Source organism: Strix aluco, chromosome 8 (genome assembly GCF_031877795.1).
Source record: "Strix aluco isolate bStrAlu1 chromosome 8, bStrAlu1.hap1, whole genome shotgun sequence".
NCBI classification, from domain to species: Eukaryota; Metazoa; Chordata; class Aves; order Strigiformes; family Strigidae; genus Strix; species Strix aluco.
The window spans coordinates 32,288,147-32,314,422 of record NC_133938.1 but is presented as its reverse complement, the minus strand read 5'-3'; the positions used below and the strand labels follow the sequence as shown (position 1 = coordinate 32,314,422).

The following is a 26,276-nucleotide window of genomic DNA, read 5'->3' as shown; positions in this document are numbered from 1 at the left end:
ATTTTTATGTTATCTTAATTTTAACTTTTATGTATGATATTTGAGGTGGAAAATAACGCCAATATTTTTTTTTTCAGGGCCTGCATAAAATTATAAAAAGTTCTGCCACATTAAGAATTTTCCTGTGATTTCTTTTCCATACATAACCACTTATGATAGCACTAAAATGACACAATTCCTGACTCTTGGGGTGCTGTATGATCTACTGGCTCTAAAAGTGACATAAATTGACACATTTGTTCTGAAGGGTAGAGTGCAAATCAGATCTGCATTTGCCCTCTTGGAGACGTGTTCTCTTTTGTCTGTGTGAATTTATAATCTGTTACCTGCAAAAACAGGAGAGCGTAGTTGCCCATTGTTTCAAACAGAATGATAAAACCATGGGTAATATCACTGTTATGGCCTGGATAGATTTAAATGATGGTTATTGGAAGAATTGATATTAAAATTGATAGTCTCACAGACTCCGGATATATGTATATTGATGCAGACAAAAAGTGTTTTGTTCGGTAGGATGGAGCGGGGATGTCTTGGTGTCTCGCTATTTCTTTGCAGTAGAGTGTGCGGTAGTAGCTGGCAGTTCTGCTAAATGCTTGGCACCTCAGAGCTCGTTCTAAAATCCAAGATACTCCTTCCTAGATAAAACATTAATAGGTATCCTAGTTTAATTTGAATATTGGTTTGTTAATAGATGTTCCGTTTTCCTGCCCCAGTAATGATGCTGAAAGAGCAGCCCTAGTGAGAAGACGTTTTAAACAATGGTGTTCTACACCACAGAATAAAACTGCATCGTTTCTGAAGTTCTCTGCAGCGTGTGTTGTTTTTATGTAATGCATATTCATTCTGTGTGTGTGCATCTCTCTCTTGCAGCATAGGGCACTACTTAGATGAAGCAAATTGTTATGTATTCAGACCACTGCAAGAGAGCAGCAGGTCCTGAGAACATAATTTTTTTTTAAACAACCAACCTTCTCTTGGTATTACTCTTTCATCTAAAATTCATTTCTTCCTAACCAGTCTCTGCTTTCAAACAAAGGTTGCATAACTGGCATTCAGGAGGCTGCATTACTGAAGGGCTGCAGCTGTTGAAGGTGAGAGGAAGAGACAAAACATTGGGTTTTGTACGCTACTATAATGGAGCACTTAGTATGAGAGGAATTAGGTGATATTATCCATATAGCATCCACATTCTGAAAATCAGAAGACTGCACTCAAAATCAGAGTGACTGGATTTTAAATGCCTTGTTTGTAAGGCTAATTTCTGTTATTGCACATGTAAATAAACAGTAATGTTAGTCTTCAGAAGAATTTCAGGCCAGCCTCAGAAATAAGAAGGCCATTTGTGTGTCACTGGGTGGCTGAACTGTCATGTTGGCACATACAAGTGGCTTGCAGATGCAAATGTGGCGACTCTATCTAAAAATGACTATGTCTCTTGAAAATCTGAATTACTAGCTGTAATTTGTATTTGGAATGGGTTTGTGTCTGAAATAAAACTGAAGGCAGCTTCCTTCCAGATACTGTTGTGTGATTCTGAAGGGTTGTTTCAAACCATCAGGAACTACTTTCTCTAAAGGGCCAGTCTGGGGTCCTATACTTGCTTGCACAGAAAAAGATGCAGAAGTCAGCTTTTAAAATACACAATATTTCCTGTGACTGTTTTATGGAAGGTAACGTTTCAGAAATCATATATACATTTATTTAAGAGAGCAAACCGCTTCTTCCTGACTATTAATTGCTGATTTCGATATGTTAATGTTAGATGCTGTAAGAATTAAACAGAGAGCCCTAAATGCTTAGAGAGGAACACTAAGAATCGAAGGATCCAAAAGTATACTTTGTATCTAGCTTTTTTTATTTCTCCAAAGAATCACAGTTGGTGTTTAAAGTCTCTCAAAAATGCCTTTGTTAACAACAGTACTGGCGGTCAACGTTTTCTGAAAGCATGTTTTACCACAGCAGTGTGCAGCTAGCAGTGGGCAATTCACAATAATTGAAACAGTGACAACAAACAGAAAGGCTTGAGCTGCATGTGTAGAAAAATTAAAGCACACGTTAAGTGATGAATATGTCACTTAAATTGAAACTGGAATTTAATATAGGGGTGAATTGTGCTACCTTTTGCTACCTTAATTTATGTATGGCTTCTTTATGATAAAACCCCCAAATGGCAATATTATTCATATGTTCTTTAGGATATTCTTCTAAGGGGCTGAGCTAGTATTAAATACATTTTACAGAAACCACTTCAGAAGAGATGAGAGACCTATAGATCTTCTTTACAGCCTGTGTCCGTTAAACATTTTTTTCCCTTTGCAGTGATGAGTACGCTCATACCAATTAAGAGTAATTTCCCCTATCAGCAAGCAAATTTGCAGCTGCTGAGGTAAACTAACCAAAAGGAGATCAATTGCAGTCTGCTAGTGCATATACTCTTTCTAATAATCCTTTATGTAGGTTTCTGTGGACATACTCAAATATTTTGGCAGCTAAGAATTTTTTTTTCTTGTGACTTTTCATCAGTTGTTTTTTAGACTGACAACTGAATACTGATGATATGGGGCTTCACATTTTTTAATCATATGCTGCGTATGACAAAGCCATCTTCATATGGCTGGTTCGTCTCAAAAGCAATCCAGTTTCTAAATAACAATCTTTTTTTGACCAGGTAGTACAATATACAGCCTGAATCTAAAACTAAATTGTCATATACAGGGGGAGCGGTTGCAGGCTGTGCCTCATCCAGGCTGTGTGCTTGCCAGAAGAGGTTTCTTCTACTGCATGTTCCATCTCTTCTGTATACTCTCATCTAGTGTTTGCAAGGCTGATACATCACAGCAATTTGTAGATTTTTATTTAGAAAACTTGCTTCCCCCATTCTTCTGTTAGAGCAATGAGATTGATTCGCTGTGTAGGTGTGGTATAAGGGGTGAGATGGGAGCATATAGCTGGGGCAGGGCAGGAAGGACAGGTGAGGCCATTCTTGAGGCAGCCTTCAGACAGCCTTGGTTAGGTTAATGTAACATTGCAGTCTCATTAAGTATGCTTCTTGTTACCTATATGGCAAAGGAATTAGAAGTGCCTTTTGGAACGATGCCACCTTTCTTTCATGAATTTGTAAATGTAATTTCAGAAAGCACTTTTGGTCTTTGTTGTCACACCTTCCAGGATTTCCTTTGCCTTTCTATGAAAATGCTTGCTCACAAATTCTTCTTTAATGGAAAATTGAAAATATAGAAACACGTTATGGATAAAATGTGCATGCACATGTTAGGATAAATATTCTTTTGGGATGCATATATATATATTCAGTGCAGAACGGCTACACCTGATATAACCAGAAATGTGACCCCCAGATGCTGAATGCAAGCAATGGGTTTACATAGCAGTCAGGGAAATGGAGTGATATTTGGACTGCTGCACATTTTCTTTGAACTCGAAGACTTACATTTCAGGCAACCATGCACTTGATTAAGTTTAGAGTATTATACAATGAGGAAACTAATTTCATAGAAAGCTTAGAACAGCATGTCTTTTGTCTTCAGGAGCTGGTTGAGTCAGCAACAAACCTTGAAAATGTGCAGCCTGGCTCCTTTAGCCTCAGCATCAGACAGAATAATTCTAAAACTTTGATTTAAAGCCTTGATATTCATATGTCTAAGATTTATCCTGGCTAAAGAAAATATATGTATAGTGACTGTTGTACATGGAGTTTCCTTTGCAGAAGCTGTTGACTCTGTCACAGATTCATTAGTTAACATATTTTCCTACATTATTTGCATCTCTAGAAATACCTGTGGCTTCATGTGATGCTTAACAGGGACTGACTGTGTATCCAGCCTTAAGGATTAATACTGAGGCTGGGGAAGCAAAACTGCAAAAATATACTTAAATTTGTCTGTGTTATACCTATCTGATTCTTTTCCCTTTAGTACAAGTGAAGGAGGAACCTGACTTTGATCTGTATTCTTGGCCATGCTACTCCTGCATGCTGGTAGCTCTTGTGGCCTTGGCTGGGAGACTTCACATGGGTCAGAAAAGGGTTATGAATAACACTAGGAGGAACCTTGATTAACTGCAGTGAAGACAAAATACAAGGCACATACTGTGTTAAAATACCAGCTTACCCTGGGATGCTAGCACATGCTACCTACATGGTTCCTGTGCAAATATTTCCAGTATAAGTTACTGTTTCTAGTCACAATTCTCTGAAGTATCTGTTAAATACTTTGCTTAGTATTAATTAAGGCTTATCTGAGTATGGGCTTTGGAACATTTCACAGTGCACACAGTTCTGTTAATTTTTTAATAAAAGTAGCGATTTTGACAATCTGAGAAGTGTTGGATGGGAGACAGTGAGTTCTCCAAGACTGTCATGGAAGTGCTCATCTAGCTAGGAGCCCTGTAATGATGATCAGGCATGTATCAGACATTTAAATAGGTTATGAGCTTGTAATTATAGTCGTCTTTATAATTCCATACATACAAAGGGGCAGAACTCTGCTGCTTCAGACAGATGAATTTTGGTATGCCCTAACTTTTCAGTCCTTAATTTAAAATAATTAAGTAACTTTTAGTTATGTAGTGACTTTCAATCATTGTGATGACTGACATAAATACTGTCCTATTGCTGTTTGTTTTAATAAGAAGCTGGTATGTTTTATGGATCTAGGTAAGGTCGCTAGGACATTAAATAAGTGGCTTAAGGTGTGTGTTTCTTCCTACTGACCGTGAGAACTTCGAATGATTGTTCACCTTGATTTCTTCCCTTGTACTCTGTAGAGTTCTCTGAAACTTGTACTAATTGTGATCTCCAAAGCAGAATCCAAAAAAAACCAAACACTACTTGTCTCTGAAGCTCTTTCTGAAAATTGAGTCATAGACGTTACATTTTAAGCCAGCAGAATGTTTGATTATTCTACTTTTGACTGCCTTTAAAATTCTAGTTGCCATAACAACTTTATTTCTTTATTTTTAGCACATCAGTTGCCATAACAATAAAATATAGCTTTTTGAATGTAACCATTTTTTCCTCACTTTTTTTTGCTTTGTTTTATAAAGAACCTTGGGGGGCGGGGGGGGGGGGGGGCGCAGGAAATGTAGCAAAGCTCTTCCCCTGTGAGCACTTTGGTTAGAACATAAGCTGAAAAATATATTTTTTTTTTTTTAAATCTAGCCTTATTCCATTTCTATGCCAGTTTTTTGACTACTGAGTATTTTCATAACTTATGCAGAAAAATGAATGCAAATCACTGTATGAAGCCTTTCCTTTGTAGAAAATTGCTGTTGGGATTTCATTTTTATGTGTTGTAGTTAGTGTATTAGAAAGCCATAACTGTTAGAGAGTCATTTCCAATATCTTTATTTCATTATATCTAATGGCTGTAAATAAGATATAGGCAACTGCTACTGATAGGGGAAGCATTTTTCTTTATGCTGTTGAAAGCTGTCCCTCTTCCTCTTTGTTTCATTGTTTTCTTTTTCCTTACTGGAGGATTGCTTTACAGCTTACTGTTTAAGTTTTGCAGTGAGTAACTTCATTTTTGTCATGTCATTCTTTATCTTATCTTTCATTAAAAGTATGGGAACAAATTATGCTTAGTTTGTTCCTGCAGCAGACATTACAGACATGCTGGGAAGAAACATGCTGTGTGCCTTTTCAAGGCAAATTAATTCTAGTGGCCATACAAAAATGATGGCCACTAGCATCCTACACAAATATAGTGGGTATAGCCCAGTGCTTCCATCTATTCCCATATGGCCCTTCCCAGGCATATTGTCAGTTAGCTGAAGGCTAGTATTTAGTTCAGTGTGTTGATATGCCAAGCTCTGTGAAGTTATATGTGATATATCTTAAAAATATATGAATGAATAGATTGACTTTTAGTGTCAAACCACAGTTTTGAGCAGAGGGGAAAGGTTTACATGTGAATTTAATATTGGTGAAAGAAGTCAGACTTAATCGGTAGACTTCTGTGTTCCCTGAGAGTGTTCTTTCCAAAAGGACCTGTAGATTCTCTCAAAAATGCTGTCTTTATATTTAACCTGGTTTTAGTACTGATAAAGTATACGTTTAAATGAATTTTTTTTTCTTAGAGATGGCAAATAATGTCAGGTTGGTATTTCTTTTTGAATAAGAAAAATAATTTATCAGCTCACATAACATTTTACATGTGCCAATTTCTAGCTATAAATATAAATGTCCTCATTATCTAATACAATCAAAGTAATTTAAGACAAAATTTGCTAGTTATTGGAAGTTGAATGTATTTAGATGTTATTAATCTTGAAACATAGTTATCAGATGTGAGATGATTTTATAAATTTTAATTAGCTAATTTTTAACTGTGGGAAAAAAATAAAACAGTAACTCTTGCTTTCAGCGGCATTTTCCAAATATCTATCATTGCTGGGTTCCATGTCTGTGAGTCTTACTTCAGCTGCTACTGTTGGCAAAATTTTCCCTCTAGACTGCTCTTGGTAGGAAGCTATTCCTGGTCCTTTCTCATATATGGTTATTGATGCAAGTATGTGCTGATATAGACACCGTGCTGTAAGAGAATGTAAGTGATACCTCTTCAGCAGTTCCAGCTGGGAGGAAAATTTGGTCTAAATGAAGTTGAGTTTAAAATCTGTAAAAAGAAATTGTGCCATGCTTCAGTGTATAAATAGTTTTCATGCCATATCCTTTCCATGTTCCTCTTTTCGATTTCTTCACAAAAGTGGCAGAATAGTAATACTGAGTAACACTTTGTTTAAAGATAGTCTTCTAAAATTCACAATTTACTTTGATTGTTTTCATCTTTTTTGTTCTCGAGAAATAATGAAATTGGATTTACTAGTCCAAATTTGGGATCAGTACCGCCTGCTCCTCAGTAGATCTTGCTCTAAAACAAACAGTGAATCTTGAGTTCTTAACTAATTCTTGTCTATACCAATAGTTGAAGCTATGACTCTTCTTCTAAACGATCCTAGTTGTTCGGTGTTTTTCTGAGCCACCTCTTGTCTCCTTGAGGAAGCACTATTTTTAAAAAATCTATTAAAGGAAAAGTTTAGGGTGGAATGTGTCAATTATGTACGCAAATCAAAACGTAAACTGTCCATGTGACTAGGCACGCACTTCCAGCCAGCCCCTCTAGATCAGACTAGATGCTCTGGGAGAATGTACTGGGTGACCATTTAACCTAAGCCGCATCCATGAAAAGTGGATTTGAATCTGTTTCTGACATGCGTCTCTGAATTTGTCGCGTAATGGTAGATGCCAGTTAACAATTTTTAGAAAAGACAATTGGAGTGAAGTGGATAATTCTGAAGGGTTTTAAACTATTTTTGAGAAGAAGATAAATTATGCACACGAATGTTCTCTGTGTTGTAGCTTTCAGCACAGATTAAAAGTAAGTTGCCAAAGATTACGGTGGGGAGGTTTTTGTCGTACAGGTTTGCCGTTGTGACGTTCAGAAGTATGGTCCTGAGATGGAGAGGGATTTGGAAGCGCATGCAGTGTTGATCATACAGTAGTTGATGGATGTGTGGCCTTGGCTTTGAGTTCTGAGGAATGCTTTGAGGATGAAGTAGAAGTGATGCTCCTGGGAGAATTTAAAGAAAAAATACTGGGTGCAACTGTGTGTGTGTGTTTGTTTTTAAATGGCAGTGAAGAATGAAAGTCACATTTGTGTGTACTTCAACTTTATTCTTTGGTGCATCCAAACTTGTGATTTTGAAAGACTGACAGATGTATATGGTTTTGATCCTTGTGTTCGTATCTTAGTAGTTGCTTTTGCACGGGCCTTAGAACTTGGCTTCCTAATCAAGGCTCCAATAAATTATTTGTCATTTGAACGCATTAAATCAAAATTTGTTGACTTTTAAAAGGTCATGCTGTAGTTTAAGAGAACTCTTTGGCTTGCAGTATATGAAAAATGAAAGTAGGTGATCATAGTGTTTGCGATTCTTTTTTTTTAGTAGCCTTAAAGTTTGTTATTCTAGCTCTACTGAAATGGAATTACTAATACTGACTGAGCTTTATGCTTCTGCCAAGTCAGTGGGAATCCTTCTGAACATATACTTCCTTGGTGCCCAGTTGTGATAAGCTTTTCAAATACCACTATCTATGGAGTGTAATTCCTGCCTTGACATAGACAGAATTATTAGTGAAAACATAACTATGTCAAAACATGCCTCTAATAAATTTAAATGAACACAGTATTAAAATAATCTTTTAGGTATTATTTTAAAATATGAGAAATGGTTCCCACAGGAAAATAAGGGGTAATACTACCTGCACTGTTCAGATTATTCTCTACATTTCAGTATTTCTTCATTTACAGTTCTCTTAATTGCTATCTTCTGTCCTTTGATTTACCAGGTGAAAATTTTAATCATCTCTTGAAGGCAGTGTAATTAATAGGTAGTTCATTTCTGTTCAATCTAATGTACCTTTCATGCATTAGAGGCTATGTTTTGTGGTAGGACAGCTGTATAGATAGGGTATGGGTTTGTTATGGTACTTGAAATGCAGAGGGCCAATTTTCAATGAAATGCACATTCTTTCACACTGTCAGTGTGCTTTCACAAACCACCAACTAAACATTAGTCACGTAATCAAAAGCAGGAGCTAGAGGAAAAGCAATGCAAATAACAGGGCCCTCCATCAGGATGCCTGGAGCAGTGGTAGTAGTAAGCCTGTATTCTTTTGCCAGTATACTTTTTTTTTTTTTTTTAAAACTACTGCTAGTTTAAGAGCAGGTGGATTAGTTTTAGTGGGAGATGCATGAAACTGTCTGAGGGCACATGTTTAATTTTTTGCTTTTCATACCATCATAAGATTTTTTTCTTGTTTTTCCAATGACAGTTTTCATTCATTTATAAAGCATTTGTTATCATATGTGGTCAGTTAGTAAATGGCATCCTTCTGTAGCTTAAGTGCTGTTTGTTTTAAGTAAATGATATGTTTAATTCTTGAAAAATGCTAATTATCACCATTCATTAGACTTCACAGCATTTCCCTGAAGTAAATTCCCTTCTTGATAGTTTATTGCATGGTGTATTATTTCTATTGATTTGAGTCACAGAAGTTTTGGTGGTATTTGTCGCTCCGAATTGAGCTTGTAAAGTGAATTCCATTTGTCATAGGAGCATCAATACAATCTCCTCCTGAAGAAAAATGTTCTTTAATGTAAAATTCAGAAAAGTAACCATCTAATCTGTGAGATCACAGGTTGTAATGTTTAAAGGGAGACTGCAGCACTTTACTCTGAAAACTTGTTTAATATTTATTAAATACATGAATAATGTTAGTAGCTAATTTAAAAGTTTCAAACTTTAGAAATGTTCAATGTAATTATTAAATAACAGCATGAAAGGACTGCACAATAAACTTGCAGCTGTGAATGCCCATCTTTATCTACTGATCCACCACAACACATGAAAAAAAAAAAAAAATTTCTGCCAATTTCTTGTTCTGCATCACAGCATCCTAATTACCTAGCATTCATGTGATACTGGCTAATATTTGCCTCGTTAGAAACAGTATTGGAAAAGAACTGGGGCTGGGAGTCCAGCAGAGGATCAGGCTGAAACGGAGCCTGCTGAGAGCAGTAGTAAAAGACAAAGGGATCAGTAGCTCCCTTCCACATCCCTCACAATACCTTGACCTTTTAGAAAGCTACTGTCCCCTTCCAGCCTCTTACCTGAACTCCCACCACCCTCCATTCCAAATTATACTGGCCCCTTCCTTCTTTCCCACCTTATAGAACCTACTTGGTTGCTGCCATCAAATTCAGTTTCGCCTCTAATGCAGAAAAGGTTCATGTAGGCTTTGGGGATGATTTTTTCCTGTAACAGTGAGGTAAGTGCTCCACATGAGCATCTGCATTTCAAAAATGTAGCTGTGCAACTCATATCACTTGATCTTTCTTGCAGTCACAAGGGTATGTGGGCCATAGCATTGTAAAATGATTTATCATAAAGAATGCTTTATGATCATGGGGTGGGAGGGAGAAGGGAAGAAAAACTGATCTGTGATAGCAAAACTGATAAATGAGAAGGTAGGGAAGTATTTCATGGCTTTAAACAAGATACTGTAGTTTCCTTAAGAACTAACACTTTGGGATTATTACCACTGGGGCAAGCATGTTTAGTCTTGGTGATAAAGATAAACTGCAACAAGAAAAATTCTGAGCTGATACTGGGAGTCACAGTGAGAGTGGTCAAACAGGAGCCCATGCAAGCTGCAAAATCTCCATCCTTAGAGATGTTCACAACTCAGCTAGATGAGACCCAGCATAACCTGGCCTAAATTTGGCATTGGACGTGACTTTCAGGTTGGCCTTGCTTTGAGCAGGGTGTTGATATCCAGAGGTGCTCTCCAACATAAAGTGTTTCAGAAGTCGAAGATTATTTTGAGAAAAAACAATGCTTTTATACGTATATATGTATACCTTTTATATCTCATATTATATGCCTGTACTGAGGTGAAAATTCCTGTGTGTTCTGTGTAAGCTAGAGCTCTTCATGGTAGTTTTTTAGACAGACAGCTGTAGTGGGTGGATTTTGGATAGAGGCTTTATATTCCAAATAACAAATAAAACTAATTTCTGTCTTAAATACAGCACCAATAGGACTTCAGAGAGCAACTTCAAGCACTAGTCTGATGTAAAAAAAACAGCTGCGTACACACACGCAAAATTTTTAAGGCAACTACTCGTTTTTCTTCCTCCTCGCCCTCTTTAAGCTGCACTACAAGCTGCAGGCTTTATAGAACAGAATTTTTCTGGAGGCATTAAAAACAAAACCATAGTGTCCATATGATTTGGTGAACAAGTAAATGCTAGAGGTAGTTCAGATAAAAATAAAGCAAACTGAAGAAACACCTTTATAGGTTAAGGAGAAAGGGGATAAAAGAAAGTAATACTTTAAAAAAAAAAAAAAGAAAAAAGGAGTTGGGCAGAAGAAAAGAATAAGGAGCTGGTATGTGTATCAATATTGTCATTCAGGTCTGCATCTAAGTAAATAACTATTATGTTCCTCATCCCACAGTGTCAGCTGCATCTCCCTGCTCTAATCAATGCCTTTTTAAAAGGTTTTACAGAAATTATTGTTGTCCATTTAATCCAGCTGACCATCCAATATTTTAACAAAGAGAGTCCTGAAAGCCTTCAAACCAGAAATGAGTGGTGCGACTGAGATGCTTCTTCGTACATTGCAGGAATTGCTTCTATCAGTCCTGTTTGCCTTGCAGAAAAAAAGATTTAGAAAACAAATATTCCTATTGCTTTCTGAATAGAAGAAATGAGTAATAGATTGATTCCTTGCTTGGAGCTTCTAGATCTACCTCTGTATGGTCTTTTTCTGCCTGAGCAGCTGTATCTCGTTTCCTTACAGGCTCACACACATCCCCACTGCTTTCTCAGGCTTTCTTTTCATACACAGAGCTCGAGCTCCTGCCACATCTCTGTTTTCAGCAGGGTAAGGTGGTATGAGTCTTCTGTTTTGGATGGTAACTTCTGTTGTTTCTAGGTGATGTGATTTATAAAGAAGGTGTGGAGTTGCTTCTTCTATTCAGCTCAAAGAAGAGTGCTCAGTCCTTCTGCTGGACTTAACCAGCTATGGAATTTATGCACCATGTAAAATACTGCCTTGGTGACAGCCATTAAATTCTTCCAATATAACTGTTTTCTCTTTCTCACTTCCTTTTGTTTACATGCAAATTAAAAAAAATCCAGAAGCACATTTAGTTTAAAACTATGCCAGAGTCCCTAATGTGTCTCTAATCTACAGATAGAAAACTTTTTCCATGTAGCTTTTTAATGTTCTGCCTCTGATGTAACATTCCAGTATTGCCACATCTTGTAAAATTCTGTCTGTAATTGCACACTTTTGTCAGGACTAGTTGATTTCTGCTTTAATTTTCACTTGCCTCCAAATATAGGTAAAATACAGTACAAGTTAGTGCAGTTGGTCTGTTGCAGTTTGCACTGCTGCTTCTTAGAAAATGCCCCTGGGAGCTGGGCTCCAGGAGTAGCTGAGGTGATGAAGCCACTAGCAGCTTGCAGCATGACTTTTGTTTTTTTGTTTTTTTTGTTTTTTTTTTTTTTGTAGTGAAGGAAGCCTGCTGGTATTTCCATGAAGAAAGAAATGAATCTTCCTTACTTTGGAATCACTTTGTCCCTTTAATTATAGTTTTTGAAAGGAAAGCATTTTACCTGCATTGAAAACCAACCAGCAGAGGTTGCCGTTGATTTTTCTGTTACCTCTTACCTGCTTAGCAGTATCTGGGTTTCTTGTACAGACCTGAAATATTTGGCTGACACGAGTGCTTGTTATCAGAGTTCGGTACTCTGGGCACACAGCAATAGGCACTGCGGCTTTGCACATCGGCTGGGTCTGACCTGTGAGCAAGGTGACTCAGTGGTCGCCGTAACATTTGGAAGCTTCAGCCGTTACCAATATTCAAATCTGTATCGAGCAGGATGCGCTGAGCACATCGTTTCTGTGGTCCATTTAATTTTAGGCTTCACCTTTGTTTCTCTGACGTGCCCCCGTGTCTTTGAGGCTTTCTAACAGACGTTTTAAGATGTTTTGGCGCTTTGTTTCTCCGGTGCCCACCAGGAACTGGCCCAGGGAGGAGAGGGAGAAGTCCTGGTTGCTGCCATGCCTGTGCACACCGTTGTTTGTTCTCCTCCTCCTCCTCCCCCGCAGGAGGAGTGGGAAGAGGAGGAATAAAAATTGCTTCCTATTGTTCCGCCTGTGGTATGGATAGCTATGGCTTAAAGCTGTACTCAGGGACTAAATTTAGTCATTAAATCTGTTGTCGCAGCCATTTAGAGTTCTGAGGTATTGGAGTGATTTTAATTTTTTTCTTAAATCCTTCGATGGAAGAATTTGGGATTATCACACGCCGTTATTGCAAACCACTCTCACCCTGCTGCATTTTATGCTGCTTCACAGTTCTACAGACTTGTCATTCAGCCTGGAATATTTGCTCCAGGCTATACTCGAAATACAAGATGTTAACCCAGGAGCAGCTTATTAAAATTTTGCCTGTGGTTTGCCTTGGAACTAAAAGAATTTAAATCACTGTAGTTTCTAATGACTTGGTTTGTTAAAGCCTCCGATGCCACCCTTGACACGTGTCTCTTGCTGATCTGTAGCCCAGAATACGGTTCTGTGGTTGGTATTTTGGTGTCTGAACCTGCTGTTCCTCTCTGTGTCTAAGGATGTATGGGGTGTCTATGCAAGATAACTTTGATGATTGTACTTCTGCTACTGGTTTTATTTTTAGGAAGCATGAAGTAAACAAAAGTTCTGAGTCCTTAATCAGGGAATAACAGCATCCATTTGCATGAATAGAGAGATGGGTTAATTGGGTTAGAAAGTCTGCTTTGAAAAATAATGTGTTACTCGCAAGTATTTGTATTTAAGCCGATGTTTGTCATCGGTTGAAGCAATTAAAAACTGGTACAGTATTGAAACCAGTTGCAGCTGAGTTTTAAACTAAATCTGCCTTAAGTATGAAAATAATTAATTTTTAGGAGACTGTAGCTTTTTCTGTTAAGCAAGACAAGAAAATTTGTGTTGAGCCATGGCAAATATTTTACCGAGCTAAACATGTGCAGACGTCTAAAAGATGCCTGCGAAATTAGCAATCTGAGAATAACTTTTCCCAAACATTTTTAGTGAGGCGATGATGGCGGTTTCTAAAATTGCCTCTCTCTCTCTCTCTGGCTATAAAAGCTGAGTTGGGTGCACCCAATTCGGGCGTTTGAGGGTTTGGGTGTGTATCCTGTGGACTTGAGACACTCCAATTAATTCTGGGCTGTTCAGCGGGCTTTGCCGTGCGGGCCCGGAGCGGAGCAGCCTGAAGGAATTGGGCCGGTACCCCCAAACCTCCCCGCACCCCCAAACCGCCCCGCCCCGCCGGTTACCGGCCTGGCCGGGGGGAACACCCGCGCCTCGCCCCGGGCGCTGCGGCCCCGCCGGAGCAGAGGGTCCCGGGGCAGAGGGTCCTGGGGGCCGCCCGTGCCGTGCCGTGCCGTGCCGCTGCGGGGGGAGCCGGCGGCCCGGCTCGGCTCGACTCGGCTCGGCCCAGCCCGGCCCGGCCGCCGTTCCCTTCCCTAGTGAGGGCGGCGCGGCGCGGCCATTGGCTGGGGGCGGGGGGGGCAGTCACCTTTCCAGCGCCCGGCTCGGCTGCGGCGGCTGGTCGGGGGTGTGGGGGGGGGGGGGAGGAGGAGGAGGAGGAGGAGGAGCGGACTCAGGTGCAAGCAATCATTTCGAGGGGGAAGGAGAGAAATAGCGACAGAAGCTCCAGCCGCACCACAGTCACTAGGACTCCCCTGTCAAGCAGTTCATCATAGCGGCCGATAAGGATGCGTGTAGGTGAGAGAGATTGCTCTATTGCTTTAACAAAGAATTAGACAAAGTAGTCATTTTATACGTGCTCTGTGGCTTATAGACGAAGGGAATGGATAGCCGGAAATATTCTGGGATGTTATAAAATCAGAAGGACTTTCTGTACGGCGTGGCGATGCACGACAGGAAATTAACTCCAAAAAGAATGCTTTCTCTCAAACTGCTGCAACAGCATTGAAAATTTTTCTTTTCTAGTATCTGAAATTCCTCTTGAAGACACAGCAAGGACTATCAGAAACATCGGAGAGATTCTGGTACTTTTAAAGAGACTTAAAGCAAATGCCAGCATAATAGCTGAATGACCTTGGAGATCATTTTGTGTGGATTCATTAATTCTCACTGCCAGTCTTCTAGTCTCAGGAACTCTAGGATTAAAGATGGTTTTAACATTTTAGGGGCCTTTCAAAAAGCGAGATTGTATACAATTAATTACCTGCCTAATGATTCCTGAACTAATCAAGCATTTACTTAAAACTGAACACAGAAGATGCTTTCTTTTAACGTTTGCTTTCTCCGTAACTGCAAATAAAATGAACAAGGTAATGTCCTGCAATTAGAAGAACATTTTTTTAAAGCAACTATTTATTTTGCTGATCATCTCATAAATATAGAAACCCTAAAACTACGTAGAAGATGAAGCTGAATAACAGAATAATGGAGTAGTAAACAATGGCAGCTTTTCTAGTCAAATCAGCATTTCATTAGCTTCACAGCAGAATGCAGATGGAAGTTTCTGTTCTCGTTGTATGGGGGTTTGTGAAATGATTCAGGTGTTGCTACAGAGGTGAGCAATATCATGGATATACCTATGAACTCCTGGGTATTGATCCACTGTAGCAGACATGGCAGAGTTTCCAAAGATGATTATTTTAAATTACCATTGCTGAAATTAAATTCAAGAGGATTTATTTTGTCTGTGGGGACCTTGAATTATGCTTCTGGCATTAATAATTGTAATGGACTATAACTGTTTGAAGGAATTGTGCATATTGACATAAGTCTCCACATTCTATTCTTAAATTAGTTTCATTTTTAAATGAATAGACACGATCTTTCTCATTGTATGTGAGATGTATGTTTTCTTTCTTGGGAGTCAGAGGACAAATCTGCCTTGTCCCCCACCCGTCTCCCTCCAAATAAAATTCATTATTCATACCCAAACAGTGGTGAGTCTATTGGAATTAACCTTGACAAAAATGTTTTCCTTACCTTTCCAAAGAATAGCATGGATAAGACGGAGTACCATCTCCTGAATGGAGCCAGAAAAAACAGCGTTAGATGATGAACTTTTTTCCTTTACTCTCCAGTCAGTCTGTGATTTAAATTGAGACATTAAAAAGATTATCTCCAGTAACTGCTGGTCCAGGAAACCTGAGCTGTACCGAGGTTCCTCCTTCCCTTCCTCCCCCTCACCCCAATAGATTCCAAATAAATGACTTTCTCAGGAAAATAAGCAGTCAGAGATTCCCCCCTCCTTCCCTGGGAAATGAATGTTGTCTCTTTTTTTGTCGGTTTTTATTTCCATATTTCACAGTACCTGTTTGTTTTAGAAGTGCCTTGTGTTTGCTAAAGATTGGTGAAGAGCACTGGAGGAGCTGATCAGTGGCCTTTCTCTTTCTGGCTTTTTTTTTTTTTTTTCTTCTTTTCTTTTCTTTCTTTCTTTCCTTAAAGCTAAGGTGTGCCAGAGGTGATGCACTGATGCTGAGGAGGCATCAACAGCTATGGGACTGTAATCCTCTCAAATGTAAGCACTGGCAGTGTCTACAAAGAGAGATCGTGAGACGCTGAAGCAGAGTTTAGCTGCTGTTAAGCAGGTCATCTGCTCACTAAGGCTCAGATTGCAGTGTTCCCTAATCACAAAACATGAACCAGTCCCGATGGATTGAATGGAGGACTCTGAATATGAGCAGTAGTGTTATGAACGTATCTGAGCATCTCTCCTGCCCTCTTGGATTTGGTCACTACAATGCAGTTGACATCTGTATCCTTGAGACAGTTGTTATTGTCTTGCTAACATTTTTAATTATTGCGGGTAACTTAACTGTGATATTTGTTTTTCACTGTGCTCCACTTCTGCATCATTATACCACCAGCTATTTTATTCAGACCATGGCCTATGCTGATCTTTTTGTTGGAGTTAGCTGCTTGGTTCCTACTTTGTCACTGCTCCACTACTCGACAGGTGTCCACGAGTCCTTGACTTGTCAAGTTTTTGGATATATCATCTCTGTGCTAAAAAGCGTATCTATGGCATGTCTTGCTTGCATCAGTGTGGATCGCTATCTCGCTATAACAAAGCCTCTCTCCTATAATCAGCTGGTCACACCTTGTCGCTTGAGAATCTGCATCATTTTGATCTGGATATACTCTTGTCTGATCTTCTTGCCTTCCTTTTTTGGTTGGGGAAAACCTGGTTACCATGGAGATATTTTTGAATGGTGTGCTACCTCCTGGCTAACTAATGCCTATTTTACTGGCTTTATCGTGTGCTTACTATACGCTCCTGCTGCCTTTGTCATATGTTTCACGTATTTCCACATCTTTAAAATTTGCCGGCAGCACACCAAAGAGATAAATGATCGGAGAGCTCGATTTCCTAGCCACGAAGTGGATGCTGCTGGGGAGACTGGGCACAGCCCCGATCGCCGCTATGCCATGGTTTTGTTTCGGATAACCAGTGTGTTCTACATGCTGTGGCTCCCCTATATCATATACTTTCTGCTGGAGAGCTCTAGGGTGTTGGAAAACCCAGCACTTTCCTTCTTAACGACATGGCTTGCTATAAGCAATAGTTTCTGCAACTGTGTGATATATAGCCTCTCCAACAGCGTTTTCAGGCTGGGACTGCGGAGACTGTCAGAGACAATATGTTCATCCTGTATGTGTTTAAAAGACAGGGATGTACGGGACCCTAAACCAAGAAAACGGGCTAATTCCTGCTCCATTTAAAGAAAACTGGCGCATGTAATCAAACGCGGAGTTTTGATAGTATTTGCTGTGTCTGGAAACTTGCCAGAAGAGAAGTGTTTACTTGAATAGCTTGCTATGATGTTAGAGGGAGTTTAAAAGTGATTGCGGAAAAGGAAAAGGCTGCTGTTAAGAGGGCTCGCTGAACTTGAATATAGCTCTTGCGAAATTGTGAGGAGAGCAATTCGACAGAGACGATGAAGAAAGTCAGAACTAAAAATCTTCCAAAGGGCATGAAATAACTACCACATCAGAGGAGGTTCCTCACAAAATAAGTTAGTTGCTACCTTATATTTTCCCCCTTGTAGAAAAGTTGTCTTACTATCTTTGTGTCAGAATATAATGTAGCCTTCTGAATTTAAATATATTTAAGAGGAAACAATCAACAACACAGTAAGTGGCTATCCGTAAATTATATACCTGAGGACTGTAGTAGATATTGCAGATTAATAATCAGCTCTATCTCTGCTCACATCTTGTACAATTTTCAGTTGTACAAACAATCCGCAATGCATAAAACCTACACCGGGCATGACGCTTTTGGATAAAATGGCGCATTTTGGTACAACTTTCACAGAAGCTCTCCCTCTCATTTCCCCCTTTTTTCCATACTGTGCATCCCTAGATTCCATGGCGTCCAAGTGGTTTAGTTTGAGGGCACCTACGAGGTAAACAGAGTTTCAAACCATTCTTCCTGCAGAAAGCAATAGCCCTTCCTGGCTGGCTGGCTAACTGCAGCTGCCCATGTACAATGACTTCTTCAGTCTTTCATTCTCTTGATCCTGTTAAATTAGCACACAGTATTGATGTAGTGTCCTTTAGGGTGTACTAAAGCTTTTCCTTTATTGGCTACACAGATAATCCTAATGCAAATATGATAATCGCTCACAGCAGTGTGCATCACTGCTTAGAAAATTAAAACTAACTAACCCTTTACTTTGGGAAGTCTAAATAGCTTACTGTTGTAGCTGTCAATCCGTTGTGTGAACCTAGCTTGCACATAACTGTATTTTTTTTAGAGAAAACGTAAATTGTGGTCTGTGCCTAATGTTTTCATAGCACATGGAATAGGTCAATGCTACAGGATTAAAAAATTACACTTGCTTTAAGAGACATACTTCTGTGCAGTTGTTGAATAGCTGTTTGTTAGACAAGTGTTCTTGGAGGAGGTGAACAAGACAGTTTAGTATTAAATGCAGGCAAAGAGCTTCAGTATTTTTCCTTTTGTACTGAACTGATTTTCAGGTCCACTGATGAAATCTTTTTTATTTTGCAAGGGCGCACATTAGGTTTGTGTAATAAATTGCCAGGGGTTCAGATGCATGCCAATCGATAAAATATTTAAATTATTATTTTGAACCAAATGTAATTTTCTTAGATGGTTATTGGCTTTTAAAAAAGGCCCAATTATTGATTATTGGTGCCTTTTAACACTGCACTATTATTCCTTCTTTCACCAAAATGCATATGTAAAGATCGTGCCTATTACTTTTTGTAATGGAAGCCAACCACGCTTGCACACTTGTGGTTTGATTCTAGAGCTCCCTTAATTATGTATTCTTTGTTCTGTTGAGGTGGTTCTGAACCCCTGTACGTTTTTTAAACCTGTAAGAAAGTTGAAACAATGGAATAAAGTAGTATTATGTATATCAAAACCAGCCTTGGCGTTAGTTCCCTGATGTTACGCTCTGTTCTCTGTGAAAGTTCTTTTGGGTTAGGATTCAAGAGTGAACAATTTAAAATTCAGACCTCAAAGCTGCTTACTTGCCATCTTAAATGTTTATATACCAGTTTCTAGCATTGCACAATCTAAAACAGATTGAAATATGACTTGAAACATTCCTCTAGCTAAGCTGAGCTGTTGCTGACAATTAGCCCTGATAGATATGAAAAAATGAGTAGTATTCTTTGCACGTATCTCTAATGCTCCATGTCTACAGGAATGTGTCTGCTGCCTTCTTTTGAAAAGTTGCTGTTTATTTCGGAAGGCTCTTTTTGGCTAACTGCTGCTCTCTAAGGCTGTGTAACCCCGTCTCTTCTTACAAACACGACTTGGATTAATTTCGTTTTGTCGTTATTTTGTCATTGTTTCCTGCCTAGTAGGTCCTCAGCATGCAAGACTTAGACAAGGAACAATGAAATACCTAATTTCTCACAACTCACAGGGCTGGTTTCATACCAATAAAGTAGTTTTATACCTGTGCTCCAGAGCTGGCTGCTTACCGCTTCTGGTTTTTTGTTGGCATTCCTGGTAACAAGTTTCTATGGGACCTTCTGAAATTCAAGAAAAGTTCTAGAAAATGCTTGAAGTTGAGCTGACCTTTTATGTAACGCAGTCTGGAGACAGTAGATGCATTGTTAGCATGGTACTGTAACTACAAATATGTAGAAATACACAAGCTAACTCATTTGTATCAGTAGTGCCTTAGTTGAACCCTGCTTGTATAACCTCAGCAAATGGAGTTGATGTACAGCAACTTGAAGCTTTATTGCCTGCAAACGGTAGGTCAGAAAGAGAGCTTCACTTCAGAGGTTGCAGCACAACGTTTACTCACCAGCTCACCGGCTTCTTGCCCTGAAGGGCAGAGTTAGCAATACTTTTCTCTCTTACCATCGTGTTGAGCTTGTGGAGTTGTCAGGTGGAACTGAAGATTTCCCTTTTCCTCAGGCTGAGAATGTAGTAGAAATCCAATACCCTGCAAACAAACCATAGGTTCCCAGGTTGTTCGCCCTTTTTTGGGGGGGTTGTTTCTTAAGCATTGGCTTAATGTTGTTGGTGCAACAATGCTAATTTTGCTTATCTGGACCCTGAATTTCAGTTGCTGTAAAGTCACACTTTGGCCTGTTCTCTGTACATCTGAGTCTCCTGGTTTCCTGGAATCTGTCAAAAAAAATCCTCAGCAGAGTTAAATACTGGCATTTCTTCTTGCTGTTTCCCAGATGACAGGATTTGACCTGGTGGTCAGTCATGTGAATTTTTAAATTTACTAAGTGTCTTTCATTTTTTGAAAGTGTTTTCTAAACTCATGATTTAAAATTTTATTTGAGGGAGGTTTGTTATTGTTTTACTACTGCTGTCTGAGGATTCCAGCTGGTGCTAAATTCTCTTCCAAAATTATAAGGCTGGACATTTTAATGGATTAAAAAAGTCCAATAGAAATTCCAGTCACCCAATCTGTCACACTTGATTTTCAATCTGTCATTATGTAAAGTCTCATGTTCTTGCATGAAAATCTGATTAAAGAATGAGACTTTTAAAGCTGGCATCTGGAGTACATATCCCACTTCCATGTGCGTAAAGATCTTTATGATTTATGAAATACCTAGTAAATAGGTGACCAGACACTAACTAAAGAAATCGGCATGAAAAAATCTTTGTTGATAATACAGGTAATAATAAAATTTCTCCATATGCAGATATATTGATGGAGTTGCTAAAACTGTAGCTTCATTTAAAAAAAAAGTAGCCATGAGACGAAAACATATGTGAAATATTAAATAAAAAGGCTAAAATGAAGAGATATGCCTAATAGGTAAGCAAAACAAATATATATATATATATATATATTAAAAAAGTTCCTTTGTGCAGGTAGATTATGTTGTGCCATTATATTTCTCTTGAATACTTAACGCTTGTAGTGTAACAGAGGCTATGTTGAGGTCGATTGCCTTACTGTTTTTGGAACCTCATGTCTTCAGCCTAAGGAAAAGTCAAAAAAATTTGTAATGGCAGCAAAAGTGCTACCAGAAAAGTGACTTTTTTCTTCACCAAATTCTCTGTGCTTCCTTATTTTCTGGAATGGCTAAGTGAATTTCTTCTTAAAATACTATTCTTTAAAGGGAAAGAAAACTGTAGTAATGAAAAGCACAAGGCCATCTTTTAAAAGTTTACTTATTGTCTCAAAGTAAGGTATCTTTCCCCATGTTTCTGCTTAAGAATCCATTTTGTAATTGGACTTTGGTAAAGCATGAGGTATCATACTAGGTTTATTTTTGCACAGAATCTTTTTGCTTCCGCTACTGAAAAGTTCGGAGTGTTTTGCTTTGTTGAGCCACCTTTCATAGATACAGATTATGCAGACCTTTTAAAAATAGCATTTATATTGTTTTTGTGATTATTTTTAATTCATTACTGTTTGACTGTGAATATCCACAAGCACACTTAGTTTTCCCACTCAGCTAATGTCCTTTTATTTGAGTAAAGTAACTTACCAATCAATATTAGAAATTGGCTATTGAGAAAAGTATATCAATGTAATGATTAGTTATTTCAGTAGCTCTTTTATCTTGTGTATGAAAAATTATGTTTAAACAAAAGATAGTTGTTGGAACAGGATACTGAGTTGATGGGAAATGCATCAGATTTAATACTATCTCACAGTTGGTTCTCAACATGAAACTCTTTAATCTTTCCATATTACAGTTGTAGCCAAGCAAATAAAGATATAATTATTATTTTTTTTCTAAATGTTGGTGTTTGAACGCTGAGGATCTGTATCTCTCAATCCAAGCTGCTGCTCATTATGGGAATATCCCTTTAACAGATCTCAAGCTCAGTTGCAGCATGCCTAGCAACATGATGGTCCTGGAGCTGACCTTGCCAAGGAGCAGTGCCAGAGGTTCAGGAGGCCAACATTGCCATGGGGGAAGAATGTCAGTGAAGGTGGCAGTGGCCTCCCCAGCCATCCTCCAGGATCAGCTAATTTGCAGATCTTTCAGTTATATTGTCACTGTCACCAAAAGGATAAGTTTAAGCCTTTGCCTTCATCCCCCCCTTGTTACCTCTGTTCCTCTCTTCAGGCGGTTTTATGGATGGAGGTGGTGCATCATTCTACTAATGAACTGAATTAGGTTTATTTTGTTGAATTTTTTTGATTAAAATATTTTATGTGTGACATTTGAACGGCAAAACCAAACATTACTTTGTTAACTAGATGTAGATTAAGTTTTAGGCCTTTCCAGAAACAGAGGCATCATTGAGGTAGTGTTTTCCTGTTGCTTGCAGTGTTGCCTAGAACATTGCTTAAAGACAGTATTTTCCAAAGATTACATGAATTTTGCTAAACCAAATATGAAGTTCAAGTAGAGTCGTGGTTTTTTTCCTATTTAACATAGACACGTTTAATTTTTTTTTAGTATACTCTAAATTTTTACATAGATCTCTGCAGTCATTAAGCATTTTTGTTAACAGAAGACTATGTCATAACTGTAGATTAGTGGAGTGATAGCAATATAGAAGGATATTTAAGGGTAGCTTCCTTCTCACAGATTTTTCTAGTCAGTCTTAAATAAAATGACTCCTTTCTCCATCTGATACTAGGAAGATCCTTCCAGAGAGTATGATCTGAGCTCTGTGAGCTTTAAGTGCTAAAGGAACAGTATGTGAATGGAGAAGAAGCTGTTAATGGCTCTGTGCCCCAGTGCAGCCTCGAGAAAATCCTAAAACCCCTTCACTTTTACATCCGTAATTTCTGTGGACTTTTCCTTTGTCCAAGTACTGTGAAAAGTAGGATGAATATAAGGAAACCTTAGTGCTTTCAGCTGTGCTGACAGGAGGCTAGGAAAAGCAATTTCAGGCAGTAAAAATGCCTGGAGATCTTCGGGATTTTATCACAATCTTACGCCGACTGCTGCCAAACTTAACCCTCTTGAGAAGAATGTGACAGCAATGCTGAAGGCTTTTCATTTTAATCATCGTGTGACTCGGTCTGAACAAAGAAAAGGTGATTCTGATCAAAATGAAACTTTTCTAAGTGCAGTGATTACCAGGGAAAAGGGTTTTGCTTTTTGTATGTGATGTTCATCCCTGCCTCAAAGCTCACAATCTAAAGTTTACAACTGGCAGTATTAGAAAAAGTGACAAAACACAAAGGTTTTGAGAAGGGGAAGCGCAGAGATGTTAGCATTAATCATGCAAGGGCATTTCTGCATCTTGACAGCATTGCTTTTTATTTCTTTGTTTTCTCTAAATGAAATACATAATGCTTGTTGTCTACTTTTTTTTTTTTCTTCCTTCTGTAAGTTATTTGAAGAAGCACAAATTCTTTTAATCGCAGGAAGTCCATTTTATGAGATATTTAAACAAAGACTAGGATAGTGGCTTGGGAAAGTATAACAGAGTGTCCCCAGGTGAGCACAATGTATGTTACTTGTGGAACATGTACTGCTTTGAATTTCATGCACTTTAGGCAGGAAAGTCTTCAAATACCTTTACCCAGTGAAGGTTTCTAGTCCTTATATGATCTCTCAAGTGTTATTTATGCTTGTGCATGTATTATTTAGAAGTTCTTCTTGTGTGACATCTAAATTTAGAATTGTAAATGGACAGATGATATTTTCCACGGTCAGGCAAATTTGTTCTGACTAGGAAAGACATTGCTGAACCCACAGGTTTGTGGTGTTTGTTTAGTCATAGAGCATACAGGTCCTCATTAGCTGTTTTGTTGTGGGGAAGCAAATACAGGAACTGTGTGTTGAGGCAGAAGAGCTGACCGTTCCTCAGATGGACTCGCTCCTCATCTGTTGCATGAAATTACTGCATCAAATGTGCCCAGATGAGGTTGTGGCTTTGTGGGGGACCAAACACTGAGAGCGAGTGACCTTTATTTATTTGTTTCAGTAGTTTACGTTAATGCCACTATGTTACTCTATCTCCTTGTTCACATCTGTGCTTAAAATAAGGACTGTCAAATACAAACCTCCCGTGTCGCTTTGGAATTTATATACCCCCCTGTTTCCTGCTGAGATTCATGTAGGTCTCTCTCAGTATGACGTGCCATTTAAACCTGATTCATGTTCACCGCCTAAACTGGCGGTGCTTTGAATTGTTACCCTTCCCGGCAGCAGAATGAAACGTGCCCGTGCCTCGCCTCACCTCCTCTTCCCTTGGTTGTTTCAGGTCAGGCTGGCAGCTTAGCACAGACCCGTTTTTGGCAGTGGGTAGGGCTGTACAGCAGAGAACGCTGGCGTGGCCGAAGCGTGTGCGCGCCCTCTCCTTATACTTTTACTACACGGAGTTAATCCTCCACAGAAGGGGTCGCGTAGACAGCTGAAGGCAATAATGCCTTAAACTGCCTCAATAACGTTTTTGCAGAGCTTTGTTTATTGGGGTTTTTAATGGTACGGAAGTTTGTTGCAATTAAAAGGAGAGATCTATATACTACAAATAATTAATTGTTACTAGGCCAAGAACAGATCAGTCTGTTTTTCATCTTTGCCCTCAATAAGTGAACAAGATCTTCATAAGAGAATTTTATTGCAATCAGATTTTAGACACTGCAATGTTTATAGTGACTTTTAATGCAACTATACGTACATAAGGGTTGTAAAGAGTCATATAATGGCAAGGTTTCAGTGGCAGCTTTTTCTTTGTTTCAAGGGCTTTGGGGACCACTTTGTAGCTAGAGTTGGATAAGTGCTAACTGTGTGCTAAAACTACCAAAGCCAAAACAGCAAACGCAGGGTATAAATGAAACACCTTTATCCAAAACTACTTTCTCTGTAATATTGGCTACTTAATATTGTCCAGGCAGTATCTCATGTTGGCTTATGAAGATGACTTATAGATAAGCAAGAAATCTAATAAATGTAAGCAAACTGCATGCTATCATAATTAAATTATTTTTGAGATTTTATAATTTTTCAACTCAGGACTTCCGGAGACCATATTTTCTGTGATCTCTTACCTTGGGAGCTCAACCAATTAATTATTTTTCTTTGCTGGCTGTGCTTTACTTGATCTCTGGCTTTTGGGTTTTTTAAAGTTCAATTTGATTTTTAAATTCGATTTTGCTGTTACATAGATGTGTTCTTCACTTGACTCATGTAAAAACCTTTATGAGAGTATTAGAAAGATCATGTCCTTGAAGGGAACTACATCTGGACTTAAATCTATTTAGGCTGCATTTCATTATATCTAAAAGAAGCTGTTGCTGTACCTTGTTTACTAGATTTCAGGTGTCTTGGCAACAAGCCTCATCGACAGATGACAAGTTCTCCAACCTCTTCCGTTGGGCTAAAATATTGTTTGCCACTGATTTTATTTGTAAATGCTGCTAACTAAAGAAACTCTGCTTTGGTGATGAATCATTATTTTGGATGGGATTTATGGAGATACTTTATCTCTCTATTGTATTTCATTTGATTCTGATGGCAGTATATGAGGGTTATTGCTTAAGTGCAGCTGCAAGTTTTGTCCATGTTATCCCTGTGCATTTGCAGCTCCTTTCTTCTGGTTTATCCCGGCTTGAGAAGCTTTTTTGGGGAAAAGTATGTCTGTGATGGTTGGTCATTGATACAGTTGTGCTTCGATGATCATCTTATTTTATGAATTTCACTGCATTAGTCATGCCTGTATTTTAAAAATAAAAATCATAGCAAAGTGCTCTTGTAATAATGGTATTGATTTTGTTTAAAAATAAATTTATAGCAACACAAAAATGTTTTACATTGATAAAAAGAGATTTGAAATGTGATGTAGGTGAGGAATACCTGTTGATAATTTATTTTGGGAAAGATTTGCATTTCAAGTGGTAGATGAAATTCCAGAGATAAATATAAATATTGATTCTGAAGTAAAGCAGCCCTTAGTTTTCATACAATAACAAAATGAATTGTATCCGTTTCCTGTCAGGAAGAGGATCTTGGGTTACTATAAATCACCTTATGGAAATGGTAGTTTAATGAGCCATGGCTTGCCAAAAAGTATCGAGATATTAGTAATTATGTAAGTAATAAAGAAAAGTATTAGAAAGCATCTTTTCCATCACTATATTTTGTCTGGACCTTGAATACTGGATGTAACTGGTCAGTGGTAGCACAGCTGGAAGGAGTTGTGAGGAATGACGGAGGAACTGCCCTTCTCAAAGGGAGAATTAAAGTCTCTAGGATTTTCCAACCTA

General features: G+C 38.5%; 2 protein-coding genes across 13 annotated transcripts in view; both read left to right on the top strand.

Annotated features, from left to right (window-relative positions):
* Positions 1–26,276, top strand: part of RABGAP1L (RAB GTPase activating protein 1 like) — a 263,781-nt gene that overhangs the window by 71,958 nt on the left and 165,547 nt on the right. The window lies entirely within an intron of this gene.
* Positions 14,671–19,031, top strand: GPR52 (G protein-coupled receptor 52). The gene is made up of 2 exons (XM_074833056.1): positions 14,671–15,193; positions 16,081–19,031. The coding sequence occupies exon 2, from the start codon at positions 16,273–16,275 to the stop codon at positions 17,356–17,358; it is 1,086 nt and encodes a 361-aa protein (XP_074689157.1). The 5' UTR covers positions 14,671–15,193; positions 16,081–16,272; the 3' UTR covers positions 17,359–19,031.